At 45.3% G+C, this 23,462-nt stretch overlaps 1 protein-coding gene and 1 long non-coding RNA gene across 6 annotated transcripts in view; one reads left to right on the top strand and one right to left on the bottom strand.

The window, feature by feature from the left end:
• Positions 1 to 932: 932 nt before the first annotated feature.
• Positions 933 to 13,360, bottom strand: LOC308482894. 3 transcript variants are annotated; one of them, XR_013989485.1, is made up of 4 exons: positions 13,225 to 13,344; positions 9,365 to 10,953; positions 6,664 to 6,812; positions 933 to 3,412 (listed from the first exon to the last, which is right to left on the bottom strand). It is a non-coding gene; the product is annotated as an uncharacterized lncRNA (long non-coding RNA). The 3 variants fall into 3 exon arrangements; XR_013989484.1 differs by lacking the exon at positions 9,365 to 10,953 and having other exon boundaries at positions 13,225 to 13,360; XR_013989486.1 differs by lacking the exons at positions 9,365 to 10,953; positions 13,225 to 13,344 and adding an exon at positions 7,229 to 7,831.
• Positions 13,361 to 13,561: 201 nt separating this feature from the next.
• The window catches only part of CNKSR1 (connector enhancer of kinase suppressor of Ras 1), a 30,735-nt gene continuing 20,834 nt past the window's right edge, over positions 13,562 to 23,462 (top strand). The window contains exons 1-4 of one of the 3 annotated variants that reach the window (XM_081016368.1): positions 13,562 to 13,690; positions 16,414 to 16,571; positions 17,325 to 17,527; positions 18,568 to 18,652. In XM_081016368.1, the coding sequence (XP_080872494.1) occupies positions 13,639 to 13,690; positions 16,414 to 16,571; positions 17,325 to 17,527; positions 18,568 to 18,652 (498 nt within the window). In that variant the 5' untranslated portion in view covers positions 13,562 to 13,638. Of the gene's footprint in view, positions 13,691 to 16,413; positions 16,572 to 17,324; positions 17,528 to 18,567; positions 18,653 to 20,410; positions 20,485 to 20,726; positions 20,938 to 22,704; positions 22,751 to 23,462 lie in introns of those variants that run through there. The other 2 variants (XM_081016369.1, XM_081016370.1) reach the window with 2 other exon arrangements.

Raw genomic sequence — 23,462 nt, 5'->3', positions numbered from 1 at the left:
TGCATTTGTGGTTTTTTTAAAAAACCTTTTTTGGTATTTAGGTGGTTGAATGAGATAGTGCAAATGTACATCTCATTTAGGTAAGCATGGAACTGTGTACCAGGTTCAGATTTCTGGGTGGTATGGAAGTAATTGAATCATTTTGGGTTACACTGTGGTGTATACTACATGTCCACTTTCTAGGCCATATGGAAGTATCATTAAACGTAATACTGCTGTGATCGAGTGAGTCAGGCCCTAACATCTTGTATACGCTATGTGTCTTGTCATGCCTGTTGAATCAATATATTGCTAGCCCTTTTAGACCCTAGAAATCACATGAAGGGAACATGCTGCCCTCCAAATATTTCTGGACTACAATTTCCATCATCCCCAACCCTTGGCCTCACTGGCTGGGGCTGATGGGAGCTGGAGCCCAACAACACCTGGCTAGCCAAAGGTTTCCAACCCCTGCTATAAATGATTGGCATCCTAGGAGCAGAAATAAATCCTTTGCCACAGCCATTTGTGCATATTGCTGCAACGCGTTTAGCTGTTGACATCTGCTGAAACAAGCACATCATTTGCTGTGGATCAGCAGAGATTAAGCCTCTATACAAAAAGGCTTTTGGAAGAAGAGGGAGGGATGCTTTTAATCGCCACTACTGCCTCTCCCTTAGCTATTTAGGAGGGACACAGAGTCAAGAACTATTCTAGCCTTTGTTTATGGCTCTGATCATGGAATCTGTTGCAAGTCTCTAAACTCTGATACTCTGTGTTGTTTGTTGTTGTGATTTGGGAGGGAAGGGGCCTGCACAGGGTCCCAGGGAGCACAGAGAGAGGGTCTGAAGGTTCACATTTGACCCCTGGGGTTTCCCCACCCTTGCTTAAGAAAAGACTGGCTTTGGTCATGTAGCAAACAGCTGCTCCCAGGAATGACACAGGCAACACTCTTTAAAACAGAGATTTATTGTACACAGTGCAACACGTTTATTCCTAGCATTGTTGGTATGAGACAGATGAATCGGCTAGTGTGATGTTTGAGATCTAGCTGCCTTAGCAAGAGCCTAATCCAGGGAGGAACAAGGGCAGATTTTGGTGTTGAAGATTTAACGGCGGGGGGCCATAGCTGAGTGGCAGAGTACCTGCTTTGTATGCAGGGTTCAAGCCCTGGTATCTTTAGCTTAAGGAGCAGCGGATTGCAGGTGATGAGAAAGGCCTCTGCCTGAGATTCTGGAGGGCCTCTGCCTGTCAAAGTAGACAATACTGGGCAAAATGCAAAAACCACTCTGATCTGGTAAACGGCAGCTTCCTGTGTTCTGTGGGTAAATTAGTCTGAAACTCCCTGAAGAAGGCAACAATTATCTTCCTGTCAGAGGTGAAAGATTCACCTGCCTCGCCTTTGCACCCTTTGAAACTCCTCCCCAACCCCAAACCATGGGGCGCCTTTAAAAATCCCCCTCTCCTTAATTGCTCATGGAAAGGCATGATGTAGGTCACAGCTGTCTGGCCACATATTCTGTTACGTAAGGGGCAGTCTGCAGTTCCTTTTGGTTTTCCCATGATGCACTGTTTTGGCCAAGTCAAGTGGGAGGGAGCAGACAGCAAATGCGCTCGTTCAACCGTCCGTAATACATTCGCTTGCCTTTTAATGCAGTGCATTATGCTCATCCGACTTTTTCTCCCTGCCCCTCTACATACTGTGAGGGGGTGGGCCTGGCCCTCCAGGAATAAACCCCTTTTCTTTGGGAATCGTGTAAGACTTCAATCTTAGTCTATAAAAGACCCACCTTTAAACCTCCATCTGTAACAAAGGATAACAAAGGATCCATATTTAATTTCTTACTGTGGATCTATGTCGTCTTTCTCCCTCTTCCCTATTCTCTCAAAACAAGTGTGGGGAATCTTTTTTGACCCATGGGCCACATTCTCTCCTGGGCAAGCTCCCGAGGGCCACATGCTGGTGGTGGACGGGGCTGGAGGCAGAAGTGGGAAGAGCAACAAATGCAAATTTTAACTTTTGTACAGTATCTGCACACACCCCTCTACATCTTCCATCTGGACAAGTGAGAGGCTTCATCAGATTTCTAGGACACAATCCGGGGTGTAAAGCAGGGCCAGGGAGGGGTGTAGCCTGGGGAGAGTTCGGAGGGCCAGACGTTTGGCCTCTGAGCTGAAAGTTCCCCATCCTTGTCTTAACCACTGCTCCAGCCCCTTTAAGTCAGGCTGGTACCCATATGAGGGTCCTAACACCGCATTGAAGATCAATGCTGTAAGGCAGATGCAGGGAACATCTGGCCCTCCAGGTGTTGCTGAACAACAGCCATTGGCCATGCTTGCTGGGGCTGGTGGAGTTGTACTTCAGCAGCATCTAGAGGTCCAAAAGGTTCGCCATAACTGCTTTAAGGCAGCAACTGGCAGGAGTGTGCATGTCACTCTAGCAGCTTAGAACGATGCTAAGAGGAGGACCTGCATGCTCTGCTGTGACAGGGTGGTTTCTGACTTCACAAACCGAGCAGCTGAGTTGTTGATACTCTAGAAACTGGCAATTTCCCCTTTTCTCCGTTGGGCTATATCACTTAATGTATGTCGTCTTTCAGGTGCTTCATAAAACAAGTGGGGTGGCCGTTGTGTTTAGCAGGAAGGTTTTGGGCTGCAAGATCACCCCTGCTGACAGGTGAGTAGGTGACACCAGCTCAACTGCCACCATGTGTGGCTGTTAACCCCCTGTGAAGAAAAGACCCAACTCTCTTACAGTGTCAAATAATAATAATTCCCTGCTGCATCCCCTGGACGGCAACCTTAACATGCCCAGGCAGAAAGCTTCCTGTGACAAGCTAAGGCAATATTGGACCCAACCAATGAGGTTAGCTCTTCAGCTTCCTTCCTGCGTGGCCATCCTGGTTTAAATCCATTTCTGGGCTTTGAATGAGGATCAGATCCAGGGGTAAATTGGGTCAGGGGGCTGCGACCCTGGTAGTGGCCCCCTGAAACTAGAATGAAGCAAGTTGGGCAATAGCTGAGTTGACCAGGAGGATCCAGGAGGAGAGAATGAAACTAGCATGGCCAGAAGGGGCACTAGCAACACACCGTCTGTGAAAGAACAAGGAAAGTTGGCGCTGAGTTTTCTAATGTGAGCCACCCAGCCGGTGCATGCACAGGATACCTAAAGGACGCTGCTTGTGCCGCAGAGTGCGTGCCAGGGTCTCTCTCCAACCTTGTTTCTTTTCTGTGCGTTCCTGGAATCCTCTTTGGCCCGTGCAGCTGCTGCTTGGCAGCCCAAGCATCAAGGTTCCGGATTTGGTTTGGTCTCTTCACTCATTTGCCGGGCGCTGTAATAGGAGAGGCTTAATCCCATAATGGCCAGCAGTAAAGCCAGGTGATTCATCAGCCGGTCTTGAGGTTCCGACTCCAGTCCACTGGCCAGTTGCATCTGTAGGGATGGAAAAGTTGAGGTGTAAACCTTTAGAACTAGGGTGGAGTCAGAGCCACTTGACCCATCCTGACTGGCAGTGGCTCTCCAGGGTTGTTGGGCATCAAAAGCGGTGCCCTCATGTCTACTTGCAGGCTTCCTGTTCACATCTGGTCGGCCACCATAAGAACAGGATACCGAACTAGGCGAACCTTTGGTCTCATCTAGCAGGGCTCTTCTAATGCTGCAGGACTCCCAACTTCCTTCAGCATGACCAGTGATCAGGGATGATGGGAAATGTAGCCACCATTTTGAGAGCCATGGGTTCCCCACCGCTGCCTTAGAATGTCAAAAGCAAACCCAGCATTTGTATAGTGCAAATCGGTCAATTTCATACTATGAATTATACCCCAACACCAAAATACGATACTGTATTACAAATTACATTTTTAGGCAGCGGGAGAGAGGTTTTTCAGCGTTTTGGTTTTGTTTTAACCCTCTACCTTTTTTTAATGATTGATAATAATAATTTATTATTTATACTCCGCCCATCTGGCTGGGCATCCTCAGCCACTCTGGGTGGCTCCCAACAGAATATTAAAAACACGATAAAATATCAAACATTAAAAACTTCCCTAAACAGGGCTGCCTTCAGATGTTTTCTAAAAGTCAGGTACAGTAGTTGTTTATTTCCTTGACATCTGATGGAAGAAACCGCTCCAGTAGCTAACAATTGCTAAATCCCTTTCCAAGAACGAGCCTTTCTTTGTTTACTTTTACACTGTGTTTTGGCAAACTAGACCATACCTTCTGCATTGTGCACCACCAGTTTAGACTTAAGGCACACCCTCTCTCGACATCCTAGCAAACAGGGAACTTTGCTGAAGAGTTTGCCTCAGGGATTGTCATCTTGGTTAGTTGTACATCATTAACTTTGAAGTAGCTGATATTACACAGGCTGCTGGAGCAATTCTGTGTTAATTAAGTGATTAGAGCTGTTTCCTTATATGACACTCGGGGGAGAAATAGGGTTGCCTGTTTAATTTTGCAATGGACCTTGCCTGCAGGTCAAGCAAATCAGCCACGCTTGCCAGCCAGGTAGGTGGTGGAGGAGACTGCACACACATTGTGAGTTCATGCGCATGCACACTACAGCCAAGAACCAGAAATTTACAGCATGATCCTTTATAGGTCTATCCGAAAGCAAGTCCCAGTGTGGCTTATTCCTAGGGGAGTGAGTACAGGATTGCAACCTTAATTTCTAGAAACCTGACGGAGGGAGGCAGAAATCTGAAAGCTGCCTGGCATGTTTGGCAGAGAGATGGTGGTAGTGAGAGAGTTTTTGTGTGTATTTGTACTAATAACGCTTTAAAAAGGTATTCTCAGCAGTTCCCCAAATGTCTCTTGTGTACCAGGGACAGGTACCAAGTGTAGGATTAGCCAGTGGATCTATTCCTTTTTGATGATGCTGAAAATTCCATTTGGGTACCCTAGAGTATGGTTAAACTAAGGGCAGTCTCCAGCACAGCAGGGCTTTGCATGAACCAGCCAGCATCTCCTCACGTGGCTCCGCCATACGCAGCATCCTCCCCTCTCCTCCCCTGCCCAGAAACACACAGCTCTGTTCGGCAGGCAGTGTGATCTGAGAGATGCATGTTGCTAGCCAGCTCTTGTTCACGTGAGCTTGGAGTGTTAAACTGGCAACCTGGTTTGAAGGCAGGTGTGCAGGTGTTAAGTTAATATTCATATTAACTTAATAAGAGTGCAAAGTTAATATTCAGGCTTTTAAAAAAAATCTATGGAAGCTGGATGTCAGAAGATGTGCAAGTGGGATTTAGGCTAAGGAAGGCCAATTTCTTAATGGGGGTGGAGAATAATGCTGCTTCCCCATTCACCCGCCCCACACGCTCATGTAGGAAGCCACCTTACACTGTTTCAAATCACTGGTCCATCTAGATCAGTATTGTCTACACTAACTGGCAGCATCTCTCCAGGATTTCAGACAGGATCTTTCCCAGGCCTACCTGGGGGTCAAACCTGGGACCTTCAGCAGGCAAATCATGCACTCAACTGCTGAGCTAGTGCCCCCTCCCCTAAACAGAGTCAGACCATTGGTCCACCTAGCTGTGCCTTGTCTATAGTGGATTTCAAACCACAATCTTTCCCAGGTGACACCAGGGATCAAGCCTGGGACCTTCTGCTTGAAAAACAAATGTTCTGTGGCTGAGCTATGGCTCTTACCTCTTTTGTTCCCCAAGGAAAAGAAGCTGGGAGATAGCTGCTTTTGTACAATAAAGCAGAACAGCCAGAGGTGATAAGGTTAAACAAGGTGTTCCCCAGCTCAAAGTGGCAGCAGCCTATGGTCACTTTTTGTCAGCTGCAAAACTAAAATGATCCTCACTGTTGATACGTATCTGTTGCTGTGAAACAAGTTCCATCGCAATCAATGAATTTCTGGTTAAGACAGAGATAAGACCTAGCTCGGAGAGCTTGCAACCCTTCTAACTGCATCTTTACGTGAAAGTAAGCCCCCACTGAGCTTCGGTGTTAAGTGTTCCTTGGCTACTCAGTGGATGGATCATGGCAAGTTCTCAGTGAATGCATCAACTGAAAAACTCAAGGCTCTCCAAAGGTTTAGTTGCGGCACACCTTGAAATTGCTAGGAACTGGAAAGTGGTGAAACCACTTATCGACAAGAACTTGGCTTGATAGAATCTGGCACTTGGCATTTGGTGAAAAGATGACCCAAGAGTGCGAACAGGTGTGGGGCAGGGTTAGCATTAACTGACAAACCATGGCTGCTAGCCATCTATGCCCTCCTAAATGTTGTTGGACTCCATATCCCATCAACTCCAAACAACATGGCCAATGGTCAGAAATGATGGGAACTGTAATCCAGCAACAGCTGCAAGGCCACAGGTTCTCCACCTGAGATCTAAAGAGTTTCTCCATATTATTATTATTATTATTATTATTATTATTATTATTATTAGCCAACCTTTCACCCTAAGGACCCAGGGCAGGTTACATCAATTTAAAACACAACATTAATAAAATAATTGTAACTTAAAATCACAAAATGCAATCACAAAAAATAGGATGGGTCCTGCAAATATACATCGCAGGTGTCAAAAGGGCAGGGTAACAATTCATTCAGAGTCTAAAATTACCTAACCACACTACTGAATACGCTACTTTGGAGCTGATTCTGCTCAAGATCACAGACTTTAAAATATTCTAACACTCCGCAAGGTAAGAAGTATTGAGCTTACTTGTAGGAGGCGGAAGTACCCTGGGGTTAAACACTTCAGGCGGAAGATCATAGCCCAGAGCAAGTGAGAGAAAGGATAGGTTGCTGTCACCTTTCCCCCCTCTGATTCCTCCCTCGTAGCTTTGTACAGTTATTTTAAGTTGATTCAGGCTGTGGGAGGAAGGGGAAAGAGCTCGTTAGAACATGATGACCAAGAACAGAAGGAGGAAGAAGAGGAAGAGGAGGAGGTTGCAGCAAACACCCACTGAAACTGTGGAACTGTCTATAGATCTTGTCTATAGGTAGCCCAGTTGGCAATCAATGAATTGTGGAGTGCCCACCATTGCTAAGGGCTAACTGCACGGACTGTTTTAGAGTTAAGTAAATACAATTCACATTTCAGCCACATCAGTCGCCTACTGCAGGGCAATTCCCTGGGTCACAGCGGTGCACGGTGGAACATCGTCCTACATTCCCCCATTGCTCCCAACCATCTTCCCCATTCTTCAGCCTGCCCTGCTCACATCTTGTTCATTTTTTACTCAGACGCAAGGGTGATATTCATAAGCATTCATCCCACCACTCACCAGCTTCTGGATCCTTGTGTGCCGCGTTCCAGCAGTACAGTCGGGCAAGTGTGTTACGGGAGCGCTTAAATATCGCCCTCCTCCCATCGCTGCCCGATGACGATCCCTTCTGCAGCCAGCCTCAGGAGCAGCTGTCACAAGAGATCAGTGCCTGCTGCTCTGCCGACCGCACGCTATCCACGTGTGAAGAGGAGTCGGCTTTGGTTGTGGAAAGAAAACTTGTGAGGGCTTTGTGCTGCTCGCACCATCCAAGGAGAACCAAGTTCCACCCCGATGCAGCAAAAATTTCAAAGCTCGCCTTTCCTCTTCTAATTTTATTATTTTCAAAATCATGTGCATATATGTCTGAGAAACAAAGATAACCCAACAAACCCAATGGAGTTTTCCCTGGAGAACCCCCTAAAGTACATTATGGAAGTCAGCATTCCCATACATACACCAGGATTTATAACAGTATACAACTGTAAAACATGCTCTTTATGTGATCTACAAGTGAGTAGAAACCTTTGGAACTGGTCTTTGGTTTTCCAAACAAAATAAAGCTCTGCCATTCTCCAGGAAAGATGTATTTGTGCTTCGTTCCTCTTGCCAGTCTCAGCGGGTGCAGCTACAATACTATTCCATAATGGCAATACGCCTTATGCCAAGTATTCAAAGTTTGCATCTTTTAAGTCTTTCCAAAATGTGGCTATAACCATACAACACAGGCTTTTGTACCTGTAGGCCTTACCAACAAAGGGTGCTTTCACAACGTTGCCACCTAAAGCAGATGCATTGTGGGAAAGGTCAGTGAGTGTAAAGATGGGGAGGTGACCTAAAGATGCATCCATCGTCCTCTGAAATGTATTTTTTTCATTCCAACTTTTTTTTAACTGAATATAAAAGCATAAAAAGAGCCTTGCAGAATCAGGCCAAAGGCTCTTCTAGTCTAGCATCTTGTTCTCACAGTGACCAATCAAATGCCTATGGGAAGATGCTCCTTCAGGTATTGCGGTCCTGAGCTGTTTAAGGCTTTATACTGTAGGTCAAAACCAGCACTTTGAACAGCGCTGGGTTTACGGTGGTATGGCAGTTCCCCTGCACAGGACATCATGCCGTGGAGCGCAAAACAACAACAACAACAACAACAACAACAACAACAACAACAACAACAACAACAACCTACACTTATACAGGTACCTGCTGAGAAGATCCATTAAAAAGCAACTGTACCAAAAGAAATTGTTGTGAAAGTAAGAAATATGGGTGTCATAATCATACTACCAGAGTCTGTCTGGAAACTAATTGGAAGTCAGTGAAGTCAGGTCAAGATCCGTGCAATATGCTCATAATGCCTTGCCCCAGTGAGTAACCTGACTACCAAATTCTGCACCAGCCGAAGTTTCTGAACCATCTTTAAAGGCAGCCCTACATATAATGTGAGGCAGTAATGTAACCTAGAGACTGCCAGGCATAGACAAAAAGTGATGAATGTTCCTGTCCTGTCCATAACTTCAAAAAAAATTGCAGAATTTTATAAGGGGATTCAATTGTGGAACCTATTCATTGCAAGTGGCATGAGTTTTGGAGTGACAGTTCATCAGCATCAAATATTTAGCCAGTTATGCCTAGGCCCTACACTGTGAAATATTTTGAAACAACTCCAGTCTACATACAGAGAGGAAACCCACCAGCTCCAATCAATGGACCAGCTGCAGATTACTTTGAGCCATACAGTTGCTTGAAATAAATCACAGGCGATTATCTTGATGCTCTGCTTCCTGTTAATCTGCTGGCCCCTGGTCATCTTCCCCAAATAAGGTGGGGCAAAAGATAATTACTGTGAAATGATCTTGGAAGCACGGAGGCAACATCTGCCTTCTGTTATATTTACCCCCACTTCTCTGGGCAGTGAGCAGCCCAGGGTAGCAGTGAAGAGTGTTTAACTGTCTTTGGATGAGAGCTCTGAGGCAACCTCTGGTCTCTTGGCAATATTTGTTTCATGCACCAATTTACAAGAAGAGGGCACTGAAAGTGATCCCTAAAACAGGCTGCAGATCTGCCAGCCCCACATCAAATTTGACTGATTGGACGCTAGTCTATCAGGGCAAATGGGGCACTTCCCCACTGACCTGTCAGCCCTTAGCCAGCACCCACCTGTATGTCTTCTTAAAACCAGTCTAGAAGGTGCCCATTGCTTGCTCCGCCTTAGATGCAGTGTTGTCCTTGTAGAACTCAGCAAAGAAGAGGATAAGGGAAAAACTAGAAGTAGCTGGCTCTGCCTGTCACTGGCTCTGGCTCCACCTAGTGTTTGTCTCCTTGCCTTCTACCCTGCCAGCCCTAATAGGCACTAGCCATCACTGCCTGATGCTGCTCGACTCCAATTCCTGTCAGCCTCAGCCAGAGATTGTGGGAGTTGTGGTCTAACAACACCTGGTAGGTCATAGGTGCCCTTCCCCTGATTTCCTGCTCTTTGTGAAAAATTCCAGGGCTGTTTGCAAAATGTCAAAACCAGAAAAATACAGTGTATGTGTGTGCTGTTTCTATCAGATTTTTCCAAACAGGACTATCGGTGTAGGCTGCCCCAAGGCAAATATGTGGGCAGCTTCCTGAAAGTTGACAAATGAATGCTGATAGCCGATTCTGGAGCTTTGTCTTCTTGGGACTCTAATAAGGCAAGACGGTTGTCAGAAGAGATTACTCATCTGGATACCCATCCATGCCAGTCAGGAGGAAGAGAACAAATTGGTGTGAAAACAAAGAACAATAGGCTATAGTTTGGAGAAGGACACAGAACTGAGGTTTAGGCTCAGAACTGTGGGGATGCTCGCGGTTCCCTAGAGAAGCTACGAAGGAGCACCAGGAAAAGGCTGTAGCTCAGTGGTCCCAGGTTCAATCCTAGTATCACCAGGTAGGGCTGGAAAATACTCTGTGCCTCAAAGCCTGGAGAGTCCGTGCCTGTCAGTATAGGGAGTACTGAACTACATGGACCACTGAACTGAGTCAGTATAAGGTCAGCTTCTCCTATGGATTGTTGACTGTCTCTTGGAATGTGCAAGCTTCATCTTCAGCTATGCTCCACCTGTATATTTGTAAATAAACACAAATATTGCAGAACGCTGATGCTAAGATTGCAGCGACCTCCTGGCAAAGGAAACCAGCTTCCCCCTGAAACTTCTCGCTGTTTGCAGAACTTGGTTTTTATGTTTCACACTGGTGTTAGCTGTGGGATTGCATTTCCCCTGAGTGGAACTGCAAGGTGGTATGATGAACAGCAATGCTGCTCATGCAGTTTGATGTTGGAGCCCTTGCAAGAGAAGTTTGAAGAGAGTCTCAGAAGACACTTTGAATCCAATAGAGCATATAAAATTCTCTGAGAAAGGTACTTCACCTTCAGCCAGTTCACAATTCTCTGCCTTGACCTGCATTCAAAAAATTATAATAATTCAAAAAGGACCATTCTGTTTCCAAGGGATATTGATTCAGTTTGCATTTAAATTGTACACTTCTCAAAACAACATGAGAACCAAAACACAGCCATCCTTTGAAATTCACACTTATTGTACGATGCAGTTCTCCAAGCAATGCTAACAAAAATGTACATATTAAGGGGGAATGTGCCCATTATTCTTTGAGGGAAAGAATGTGCTTTGAACGTGTTTTAAGGCATAGTGCAAAAAAAATGTAGCAATGTGGTCAACTTTTCTTTTCACTGGTCCTGCTCTGATGCTTTCAGTGGCAATAACCTGCAGAAAACAATTAAGAACATAAGAAGAGCTCTGCTGGATCAGGTCAATGACCCATCTAATCCTGAATCCTAAATCCAACCAGATGCTGATGGGAAGCTCACAAGCAGGAGCTGAGTGCAACAGCAACACTCCCCACTTGTGAGTCCCAGCACCTGGTATTCAGGGGCGTGTGCCTCTTCTGACAGTGGAGGTAGAAAACAGTTGTTGTGGCTACTGCCCATTGATAGCTTGACCCTTCATGAATTTGCTAATCCTCTTGAAAGCAATCCAGCAACTCAACTTTGACACAGAAATTACTGAAGAATTATTCCATGATGTAACAGCATAGATACGTAGCTATGCATGCAGTGATGTCTTCAGTGATGAGTAGATCTCTGGCATTCTTTGTCTGCTAATTTATCTCCCTCTAGCGGTGATTAGAGCTCATCTTCACACCAGCACTGAAAAGTTTGAAGATCATTATTTGATCATGTGCAGGTTTCTTTCTTTCCTTATTTTAAAATACTACTCTGTAGGCATTGGCAGCTCTGAAATTATTGCCGCAACATATTTTTGTAACCAAGGGGTGTGGGTGGCGCTGTGGTCTAAACCACAGAGCATAGGGCTTGCCGATCAGAAGGCTGGCAGTTAGAATCCCCATGACGGGGGTGAGCTCCCGTTGCTCTGTCCCTGCTCCTGCCCACCTAGCAGTTCAAAAGCACATGAAGTGCAAGTAGATAAATAGGTACCGCTCCGATGGGAAGGTAAACAGTGTTTCCGTGCACTGCTCTGGTTCACCAGAAGCGGCTTAGTCATGCTGGCCACATGACCCAGAAGCTGTCTGCGGACAAACGCCGGCTCCCTCAGCCAGTAAAGCAAGATGAGCGCCGCAACCCCAGAGTTGTCCATGACTGGACTTAATGGTCAGAGGTACCTTTACCTTCACCTATTTTTGTAACATAACTTTCAGATTTCAAGAGTTTGCATCCAAGTGATTAAAATCCTCAGATTACCCTGATTTTAAGATGAACATGCCATAATGTAAAACCACCACTTCAATTTCAGCTCTGTAGTATTTGCAAACACAATGAATACTTCTGGATTTTGTTTGCATTGAGCTCAGGGATGGGAAGCCTTCAAGAGCTGTATCTTATCACCTGGTTTTATACTTGGCTATCTCTTCTAGCATAACCAAAGAACAGGAGCCAGGAGCTGCTGCTGCTGTCCCCTCCACACCTGCTGCCTGGAACAGTTGCCTCACCTTGCCTAATGGTAGAGCCAGTCCTGCCTGGTTAGGATTAGCAAACTTGAGTGCTACTGCTTAGCAGTAAAGGCATAGAGAAATTACCTGAGAACATGCAAACCCTAGACTTGAATTCTGACTTTGGAAAAGCATCTGACTTGGTATAAGGCAGCTTCCTGTATTCCTTCCCAGGAAGATATGCAGGTAGGAGCTGGCTTGACTGTCTATGGTTAATGGTCACCAGCCACAGGTTTTGTCTCCAGTTCACTGATGTGCCAGACACTATTCCTTTACCTTTTTCCATGTGAGAAATGGATGAAATAAATGCCAATGGAGAGCAGTGGGGTACAATATGAATGTTGATGGTGCTGTGGAAAATAAATGATTTAAAAAAAAAAAAAAATTGTCTGACACCAACATCACAATCTTTGCTATTTGACCAGGAATTTTAGATAGAATTTTAGGCAGAACTGCTCCTTCAACTTTTGTGAGACCCAATGTGGTGTAGTGGTTAGGACTTGTGAGGCCAAGCTTCAAATACCAACTCAGCCATGAAACTCACTGGGTGACTTTGGACTAGTCACTGTCTTTTAGCCTAGCCTACCTCACAGGGTCGTTTTGAGAATAAAAATGGAGAAGAGAGCCATACCTTGAACTCCTTGTAGGAAATGCAGGATATAAATGTAAACAAGTAAAAATATTCTCCCATTTTATGTGTTTAGAATTTTGTTTTTCATTTTCTGCTTTTTTATGTTGTGTGCATTGTTTCAGTTTTGCACCCAGCCCTGAAGTCTTCTGATGAAGGGCGGTTCAGGAATATTTTCAATACCATGAATCACTCGCCAGGGCCTACTGGGCCAATTGTGCAAATGATAAATGGCATACCTCTTTGTGCAGAAAGACCCTACGCAGCCCTTTTCTTCAGTGTGTGTTTACTGAGAAGTTATATCCCTGCATATTTGAGGTGGACTTGCTCTCCCATAAGCGTGTATAAGACTGCAGGTTTACCTTTCCAGGCAAACTTCAGAGTGATAAATGCACTGTACCTTTAAGGAAGTTAGACAAGGCGGTGAAACTGGTTTGTGTGGCATCCTGTTGAATCAGACGCTCGAAAATGAGGAGGGAGTGTGTGCCTTCTCAGCAGCCAAAAGGTTATCAGCACCCAAAGACTGGAGAATGAGAGCTTCTTTGAACGGGGGTGAACTGCCCCCTCTACCTTTCCCAATTCCCCAAAGGGGGACAGCTGAACAACATTTACTAACTGCCTTAGAGAATCCAACGTTTTAGAGAAGGCGGGCTTTACTGCCGAGTGACAAGTGGGCGGACCAACCAGAAACCCAGCTGGGAGTTACCTGCTGGAACCTGCAGGTGCGTCTTGAGTTTCATCCGTGATTTCCCTGGAACGGAAACATATTCCTCGAATAGGAGTGTCCAGAAGGGACTAAGCCAGGGCTTGGAACATGGATCCCATCTCCACCTGGAATACTAAGATGGTGGTGGCCTGGATGAGAGGTGAGAGGGAGAGCTGAACTTTGGGGGAATCTTTTTAAATCGGACAGCTGTATGTTACTGGGAGGGTGCTGTATCCGCCTATTGCGCCTTCATGGGACTCCAGGCTGGCCCATACTCGAGGAACTGGTAGGAACCAGGAGGTGTAAATCTGAGCTAAAACTGCAACTATGACAGAGATGGCAGAAGTGAATAAGAGCCGACCTCTTTGCCCACAGGAATGAAGCACATTCCTGCTCAGGGCAGGCCCTTCTTACCTGGCCGGGCGGTTACTACGTGTTCAATGGAGTGGGAGGAGAAGCCACTCCCCCAAACAGTGTTGTGATTGCCACAACATGCCTGATTTTTCCATGTGTTGACTGGAGAGGTAAGGAAAGGATCTGGAAGTAGCTGTGTGACATGGCTTTCTCCTCCTCCTTTGCCCTCTTCTGGCTTCTCTTTCCAAATTTGCAGACCTGGGAGAGCAAGGAAACCAGTGCCAGATTTACGTATAAGCTGAACAAACTATAGCTTAGGTTCCCACTCTCTTGGGGGCCCGAAAAAAAAGTTAATGAAAAAAACACACTGGATGTACATTTCCAAAATATAAGATAAAAAACAAAGTAAAACCTACATACAGCAACAGTGGTTTGTGTTGTGTAGGCTCCTATTTGTTATGTCCAAATGGCTTTAGATACCTATTGAGTCCATGAATTAAGATATAGCATATATTCAACACAAAAAACAGTGACAATTTGTTGTTGACAAAGGACAACTGGACATATAAAGGGCCCAATTACCTTCAGTAGCTTAAGGCCTCATCAAACCTAAATCTGGCCCTGAAGGAAACAGAACTGGAAAACTATGGGGGTGGCTGGGAAGAGGAAGAGAGATCAGCCAAGTCCTCATTTGTTTGCAAAAATAAAATTCTAATTAGATTTAGGACAGGGATAGAGAAGCCTTGTCTTCCAGATGTGTTTGTTTACAGAATTTATGTTGTTACTGTTAAACAATTTATTACTCGGCCATCTGTATGTTTTTAACACTCGACTGGGAGCCACCCAGAGTGGCTGGGGAAACTCAGCCAGATGGGTGGGGTATAAATAATAAATTATTATTATTATAAATTATTATCACCAGCAGGTTGCAGGGTGGGTTGCCACAAATGAAGTTCAGCATTCTATCCCACTTCTCACTTATCCTGCCCTGAGATCTTACAATGAAAGGTAGTTAATAATAATCTCAGGACAGGTCACAACCATTTAAAATAAAACAGCTGTAATTTGTATTTTTCGTTCTATAGGGCGCACCAGACTATAGGGCACACCTAGTTTTTAGGGGGGGGGAATAAAGGGGGAAAATTTATTCCCCCCCCAACCCCAAAGAGCAAAGAAGCCAAGACAGCGAGCGGGATCCATCCCGCTGGCTGTCTTGGCTTCCTCTTTAGCCATGCGCAACCTCTCCAGCCGGGAGAGGTTGCGAGCGGCTTCGTTTTTAGCCGCGGGGCTGGGGTGGGGGAAGCCCGAGCTTCCCCTGACCCCAGCCCCCAGAACACGTCCAGGAGCTTGCGGGGCTGGGGACGGGGGCTTCCCCTGACCCCAGCCCCCAGAACAGGCTATCCGCAACCCTTCGGAGCGCGGCGGGAACTCCTACCAGGCTCAGAAGGCTTGCGGATAGCTGCCTGAAGCCTGGGGAGTGCAGCGGCAGTTAGCGCTGCACTCCCCGGGCTTCAGGCTGCCATCCGCAAGCCTTCGGAGTGCTCCGAAGGCTTGCAGATAGCTGCCTGAAGCCTGGAGAGCGAGAGGGGTCGGTGCGCACCGACCCCTCTCGCTCTCCAGGCTTCAGTGAAAGCCTGCATTCGCTCCATAGGACGCACACAAATTTCCCCTTCATTTTTGGAGGGGAAAAAGTGCGTCCTATAGAGCGAAAAATATGGTAATTAGATTTAGGGCAGGGACGTGGAACCTTGGCCTTGTAGAAGTGTTAGTTTAAAGAATTAATGTCCTCCTCCTCCTCACTACTGATTTCAGTGCGGGTCATTACAATTTAAAATGCAACAACCAGCAAAGGCAAAAAAATCACAGCTGCTAATTCATCTGCTGTTTGACTGCAACTCCTATCGGCCACCCCCACCTCCCAAAGCATGGCCAACAGTCAGGGATGATGGGAGTTGTAGTCGCACTAGATTTTGAGGGGGACAGCTTCCCCATCTCTGATTTTGGGGAAGAAACCAAAGCCATAAAAATATTTGTGGCCGCATGATGTTTGACTACGTCTTTCTCTCTTCTGCTCCCTTCCCAAGACTCCCCCAAACATGTGATTTCAAAGTTAAAATATGAGATTCTGTAAGCCTTGCCAAATTTGTTATCAGCTGTAGAAAACAGAGTCATAAAACTCAGATAATGCTTCTTGCATGCCTGGATGGAAGATGGGGGTGGGGCGGGGGGGCTGTGTGAGTGTATTTGGAAACTAACCTACTATGCAAAAGTAAAAATGACATTCATTGCTCCTGCCACTTTTCAGCCTACCACTGGCATGTGACCCTTGCATGGTTACCCAAAAAGGATCCCTGGGCTTTTAAAAAAATGGTTCCCCACCCACCTCCTAACTGAAGATGCCAAAGGTTGAGCCTGGGGCCTTCTGCATGCCAAGCAAGTGCCCTGCCATTGATCTATGGCTCTTTCCAAAACTTCTGGGCCAGTTTCATGAAAGAAAGAAGATCAAATGCTTTCCTCTCCTGCGTTTAGGTTTGGATCCGGTGTTACAAGACTATCCCTTTGAGACGTGGGGCCTGACTGGGAAGGGGCTGCTTCATCTGTCGTATCGGGACCTGGAGGATCTGGGCATGAGGCGCGTTGGCCATCAGGAGCTGCTTCTGGAAGCTGTGGAGCAGCTCTGCGTATTGGTGAGCACATGGCTGTGAACCTCAGTGCAGCTCACAAATTCCTCAACAACTTGGGCCTCTGAAGTATTTTAAGGACCATCTGATTCCTTATATTCCACCTCAACTTATGACAGCGCCCTTAAGGTGGTTCCACCCACGAGATTCAGTTGACCTTCCACTAGGGAGCAAACCTTTAGCGCAGCAGGCCCTGCCTTATGGAGATTCAGGGGGGAACCTTCCCTTCCTTCTTTCTTTTGAAAACTTTATTATTTAGACTAGCCTTTGTACTATGAATTTTCTCTTTTTTAATCAATTGCTCCAGTCTGTCTCTCACACAGATCTCTTCCATCAATCTTCTCTGTTTATGTGTCTTCATAAAAAAAATCTCCAGCATTTTCATGCAACACTAAACACAGTTGTGCAGTTATGCAGTTGTGACCACCTATTTTTGCGAGCAGTTTCTCCTAATATAATGCATTTTTGTACGTTATTTTCACTGATAACTTCCTTTTTCTGCATGTTTCCCCTTGATATATGTATTTTTTTGGTAAGCATTATTTAGCTGGGAAACTGCACTGCAAAGTTAAGAGAAGTGTCAGTTTCAAAGCATGGCTCTGTTTGAGTTCTTGTTTTGAAAAGTGCGAATCTGGTTTAATTTCTCCTTTAAATGCGAACTGAACCAAATCCGACCCCCCTACTTTGAGTGAAACGTAGCTGTATACAAGCCTTTGTTTTCATTAGTGAGGTCAGCTGGGCTTGTTTCCCTCTCCCTAGAACTATGACCTGGCAACAACCAACCTGCAGGTGCTGACTGAGAAGCTGCAAGGCATTGTAAGGACGATTGAAACCTTCATCTTGAGCCGTAGGAAAGTTAACACCTACGATGGATACACTATGGAGAAACCCTCTTCGGACCTCCTAGGCTGTGTGGTGGAGCTGATTGGCGCTGCAAAGGGTCTCTTCTTATGGCTCAACAGGTAAAGATGGTCATGATCATCTTTCCATTCCCTTTATTTCTAATGTTCAGGCTGTGAGTGCTATTTATGTCATGGAAATGGCACCTCCCATCCAAAAGAGCGAAGTTGTGTGTTTGTGAATGAATCTCCCAAACAGTCAAATGAGGACTGAGTAATACTCTGTGGTCCTGGAACACTGACTGGCTCTTAGGGGAGAACGGAAAACAAGTTGGGGGATGGAATGGAGTGGAGTGGCTGGGATCCTGAACAGTAGATTTCCACGCTGCAGCGTTTTGTCACAGAACCCATTGGTGTAGACCAGGTGTGGGAACCTTTGGCCCTCCAGATGTTGCTGAACTATAGTTTCTATCATTCTTGGCTATTGGGTATGCTTGCTGTGGATGATGGGAACATCCAGAAGGCCAAATGTTTCCCACACACAGATACTGCTTCTTGTTATCTACTTTGGGGCAGTGGAGAGGAGGTAGTCTGTACACTGAATTAACTTAGGAAAATAATATAAAAGGGCTGGAGAGGGGAAAGGTTTCATGCAGATTTAAGGGAGATGGGTGTGTTGAATGGAAAGGGTTTGGGAGTGTTTAAATGATGATTCACTTGTAGAGTTCTGTACCCGAGGGGAGATAAGGAGTAAACATTGAGCTTGTGTCTTCATCTCTTTGGTCTGAGAGAAAAGGTACCAAGGTAAATTGGAGGTCCTGTGTTCAGCTTCAAACACCCACTGGCTGCTGGGCCAATGCCAGAGCTCAGCATAATCAAGTAGGAGGCCATTTTTCTGAGAGCCAAATTGGAGCCAGATGTCAGCGGTTTTTCAGACTGTCTATGAGAACATAGGAAGCTGCCATATACCACATTAGACTGATGGTTTGTTTAGCACAGTATTGTTTATTCTTGCAGTGTTTCTCTTTTCAGTGCAGTATTACTTACCTGTAATACCAAAGTCAGGTGGAGAGTAGACAGAAATGGTATTAAAATGGGATCTCCGAGTATCAAGTAGGAGGTATTGGCATGTGGGAAGCAGGCTCATTTATCTTTTCTTGCAGGTATCTCTTCTCCCACCTTAACGATTTTTCAGCCAGCAAAGACATCATCTGGCTGTGTGGAGATCTAGCAGAGATTATGAAAGCGGTAAGTTGTTCAAAGACAATGCCTATAATGTGTGTTTTCTGGGAAGCTTAGCTTTGGCCCTCTCTGGGAGAATAAGTGCTTATTTGTGCCACCAGCTGAAAGTATTCTGAAGGCCAGAATGTCCAGTGGGTCTTTGACTGCCATAAATCTTTGTACTACTATCCAGAGGTGATTAGCTGCCCTGCAATGGCAAGGCAAGTGACTTGGGTGTGCTGGCTCTGTTGGGTCTTCTCTAGTCCTTTCTCACTCTTAGCAAGCTGGGCTTACATGTTTTGGGGGCCATAGGCTTTATAGATGCAGGTTGTGCTGTGACTCCAGAAACTGACACCTGCTCTATGCTGCTGATTCCATTTGCTGGGAATCACAAGTAGGAAAAGCCCTGCTGATTTGGTGTGCTCAGATCCTGTTTGCAGGCTTCCCATGAGCTGAATGCTTGACTTGAAATGAGTTTGGTCCACAGGAGGTTGTGGACTTTCCAACACTATGTGAAGAATTCATAATTCAGCATGCTTTCGGAGGGGTTGGACAGATGTTTTCCCCAAATATGTGCTGTACCCTATGACGATTTGCTGACGGCTCACCACAGATGGGGATGCACCTTATCACAGGCTTTCCCCATATGCAGGACACACCCAGACTATCATGTGGTTTGGTGAAATTGAAGCTGGTTTTATTTTTGTGCCTCTTGAGCTGGTCTTATGCTCCCACACCATGGCCACATACTTAACTGAAGCCTCACCCTGGGACATGGTGAGTTGTGATCCAGTTACATTGTCGAGAGCGTTCGTAAGACTTCCTCCATATGTCCCAAATTCTTTCCCACCAACACACAGAAAGGCAATTTAATATTGATTTCCTTCGCTCCATTTGGACAGTGCAGCATAGGTTAGAACACATATCCTGATTTGAGCCTCTCGGTGTACAGGTGATCAAACTATGATTTCATTTTCGGTATGTTTGGCATTCCTGTTTCAGGGGAGGAGTAGCAGACTGAACTATGGTTTATCGTTTCAGGCATCCACACTATAGCACCTCCTTCATTTAGGTGTGTATTCTCCATTCAGTGCCTGAGGCCTTATTCTGAGTGCCAAATGTGGTTCAAAGAGTGTCTTGCCCAGTTGAAGAACCTAATTGTGAAATACTGTACTTTATTCTTTTTGGTGTTTTAAACAGAACATGCATGGCTATGAATTTTCTTTTCTCCTTTCTATCTAGCTATCTTTTAAGTGTTCCTGTGATCTGCTTTTGTTTGCTGTTATAGTAATTGGAAGAAATTACTATGGTGTTTTGTTTTGTTTTTTGGACTTTGTGTGAAGTGTTTTTGTTTGTGTGTTAAAATGTAACTCATTTGGAGTTTATACTTATGAGGAAAAGTGGGCTGTAAGTTTGAATAACAACAATAATAATCAATAGGGAAACTTCATTAACTGCAGTTTGGTGTGATTTCAAAACTGAGGTTGTGTAAACACCATACATTTAAAACCTGCCCCCAAGAATGTTGAGAACTGTAGTTTAAGGGTGCTGGAAACTATAGCTCTATAGTGCTAAACAACAGTTCCCATTATTCTTTTTGAGAGAAGGTGCTTTAAATATATTGTATGTACATAGCTGAGCTGTGTTAAGAAACAGTCTGCAAATTGGCCTGAAGTTTAATGAGCCTCCTGCAGATACTATTGCATCAGGAGGTTTGTTTTATGATGTAAGAACTGGGTCAATCCTTCGGAACTCCCTTCCACAACACATGAGACAAGTGCTGTCTCCATTGTCATTTCAATGTTTTTCAAAAAACCTTCCTTTTTCAACAAGCCTTTTAAGTGGAGATTCTTCTCCCGGTCTGTGTTTGTGTTGGATTTGAAATTGGATTGATGTTTCTATTGTTAATCCCTTAGTTTAGGGTGTTTCCTAGGAAACTGTTCAGAAAGGAAATAAAGGCTGTGTGTAAAGCACATTCGAAGTACGTTCCCTGCCTCAAAGAATTCTGGGCCCTGTAGTTTGTTAAGGGTTTCTGGGAATTTTAACTCTGGGAGGGGTAAACTACAGGGCCCAGAATTCTTTGAGAAAAAGAACATGTTTTGAGTGTACTTTAAAGGTACGCTGCTCCAGAAAGATGATCGCCCCCATGTTTGGGTCAGAGAGGCCATCCATCTGTGGGTTGTAAGGTGCCAAGCTCTGTGGCTCTTTGTTGGCTGACAGAGGATGAGACACCCTATTCTGAACTTGAATGAACTGAGGGAAATGGCAGCTGACCAGAAATGGGTGGGAGGAGTGAGACCGAGAAGAGCGAGGTAAACAAAACTGGACGGGGGTGAGGGAGTGACTTGTTTTTTGTAGAAATAATCCAGTGAGTCACGCTTTGGGATCGGGGTCAGGGCTGGATAGCTGAGTTTGGGGAATCTCCATTTTTAGTTGGATGTAGCCCAGTGAAAGGAAGCATATGCGCTGAGGGGAGACAGAGAGAAAGTCTCTTCAGGGAAGCTTTTACAGGTAGGCACAGCAGTAGGTAGCTTCTTTGTAAAATGTTCCTTCTCTGTGTGACCTTCTGCAATGGAATCTGTGGAATGAGCTGGAGGGACTTGATGACAAATGGTCCTACTGGAAAATCCCGCCAGCTCTAGACGAGAGCATATGGGAAAGGAAAGGAAGGAAAGTGTGATGGTCGTAATAGCAAGAAATTGTCAAAAGCTCCATGCTATAGATTTCTTAAAAGAGCTGGGAGCGGAGGGGAGGGGCCTGACAAGGTGTGCTATGTTGCAGAAGAAACTAAAGAGTTTGGCTTCTTTATCTAAGTAGAAGTACCGTAGCTAGAAACTTGAGGTGAGTTTCCCCCCCCCCCTCCCATTGTAGTATTATAAGTGGAAACGTTTTACCTCTACTAAAACCATTTGATATTTAGGGGTGTCCTACCAGGTGAATGATATTTTATGGCATTTTGAAGCAAAGGGTGTTTTTTTTTTGGTGTGTGTGTGTGTGTGTGTGTGTGTGTGTCAGTTTGTATCTTTTTAGGGCTGTATATACCCTGTACATTTGAAGCACATTTAAAGCACACACACACACCAAGAATCCTGGGGACTGTAATTTGGTAAGAGAATTGTAGCTGTGTGAAGGGTAAATTACAGTTCACAGGATCCATGGAGTGGGTGTGCTTTAAATATATGGTGGGCATGCAGCCTGTATTGTTCATTCTATAGTGCTTTTAAGATAAAAAACATACAAATGACCAGGAAAGAAGAATGTGCCCAACTCATTTTGACAGATGGGAAGGGAAGCTGGGAATGTGGTGGGAGAAGGTCTTCATTCAGCTGTGATCTGCAAACCATCTCCAGCCTGTAGGGTAGGACTTAGATGTGTGTATTCTGAAAATTTCATATTCTTTCATAGCGTCTCTTACTACTCTGCTTTTCACTCTCTTCCTTTTTTCCCTTCCCCACTTCCCACAAGTATTTGTTTTGTTTGTGTAGTTGGGTTCCTGTCATTAGTATTTGCTGGGAAATCTGAGTCTCTGGTCCTGAGACTTGGGGCTTGAGCCTGAGAGCCTGAGGGTGGTGCATGTTGGAGAAGGGGGCAGAGACTTTAAAACTTAATGTTTGTATTTTAAAGACATCTCAAGACTCCTTCTAATTGTGCTCCAGTGCAGGATTGTTGTATCTTCAAACTGTCTCTATTTAACTGGAACACTCTCTGAATTCTGGCGCCTGTCTCTGATCATGCATTGTCTCCATTTTGCCCTTTTGCTGGATGCATGTATGAGAGCCAGTATGGTGTAGTGGTTAGAGTGGAGTTGCACTAGGACCTGGGAGACCCACGTTCAAGTTCCTCACTCAGCAGTGAAGCTCACTGGGTTATCTTGGGCCAGTCTTTTTCTCTCAGTCTGGCCTACCTTACAGGGTTGTGGTGAGGATGAGATGAGGAGAGGGAGAACTGTTTGTGCCACTTTGAGCTCCTTGGAGGAAAGCTGGGATATGAGCTTTGTGGCTGTTTAGGGTTTTTAACTCTGGTCTCCCAGGTCCTAGTCCAGCACTCTAACCAGTGCACTTTCTCTCTCTCTTTTTAAGGGGGGATCTAAGGGGATATTTTAAAAATCCATTGGATCAGCATGTGGTGAGCAGAACAGTAAATAGTCATTTTACCTCCAGTATAATTGCATCCAAAAACACATCATTTTGTGGAATGTGTACCGTACCTCCCTCTGAGATGTGTGCATGGCATTACTTGGATCCCAATGCCCTACGTAACTGGGGGAAGGTCAGTGTTTGAAGATAAGATGCCCTAGTGTGATCTTTCTTGATCCTGGAATACCATTGAGTGGAACACACATGATTGATGACTGCGCAATCTTTCTGGCTGTCATAGCTGAAAGCCAGATCCCTCAGGGCAACTTGCCTCCAATGCACACGCATGCAGATGCACGCTTGTGCACATTTAAGATGCCATGTGTGCACAGCTTGATGAGACTTGCCTGGAGTTGTGGATAGCAGATGAAAAGACAGAGCTGTCCTCTATAGTACAGCTTTCCTCAACCTGGTGCCCTCTAGATTGTATTTTGAACTACAGTTGTGCTGGACTGGGCTGATGAATGTTATATACCAAAACATCTGGAGGCCACCAGATTTTGGAAAACTGTTTTAGTCTCTTTCACACCAAAACCCCCCCCTGAAATGCATTAATGGTGTTCTTATTTTTCTGTGTGTGTTTTTAATGCTGCAGGGAATATGGTCAATGGTACACCATGTGGAAGATATATCCATCCCTTGTTGACCCTAGAAGGAAGCTGAGCCAAACCTAGGATCTAGTAGCCATTACCCACCATTCT

This window comes from Podarcis pityusensis, assembly GCF_964106645.2.
Source record: "Podarcis pityusensis genome assembly, chromosome: 8".
NCBI classification, from domain to species: domain Eukaryota; kingdom Metazoa; phylum Chordata; class Lepidosauria; order Squamata; family Lacertidae; genus Podarcis; species Podarcis pityusensis.
This window is presented reverse-complemented; position numbering and strand designations above follow the sequence as displayed.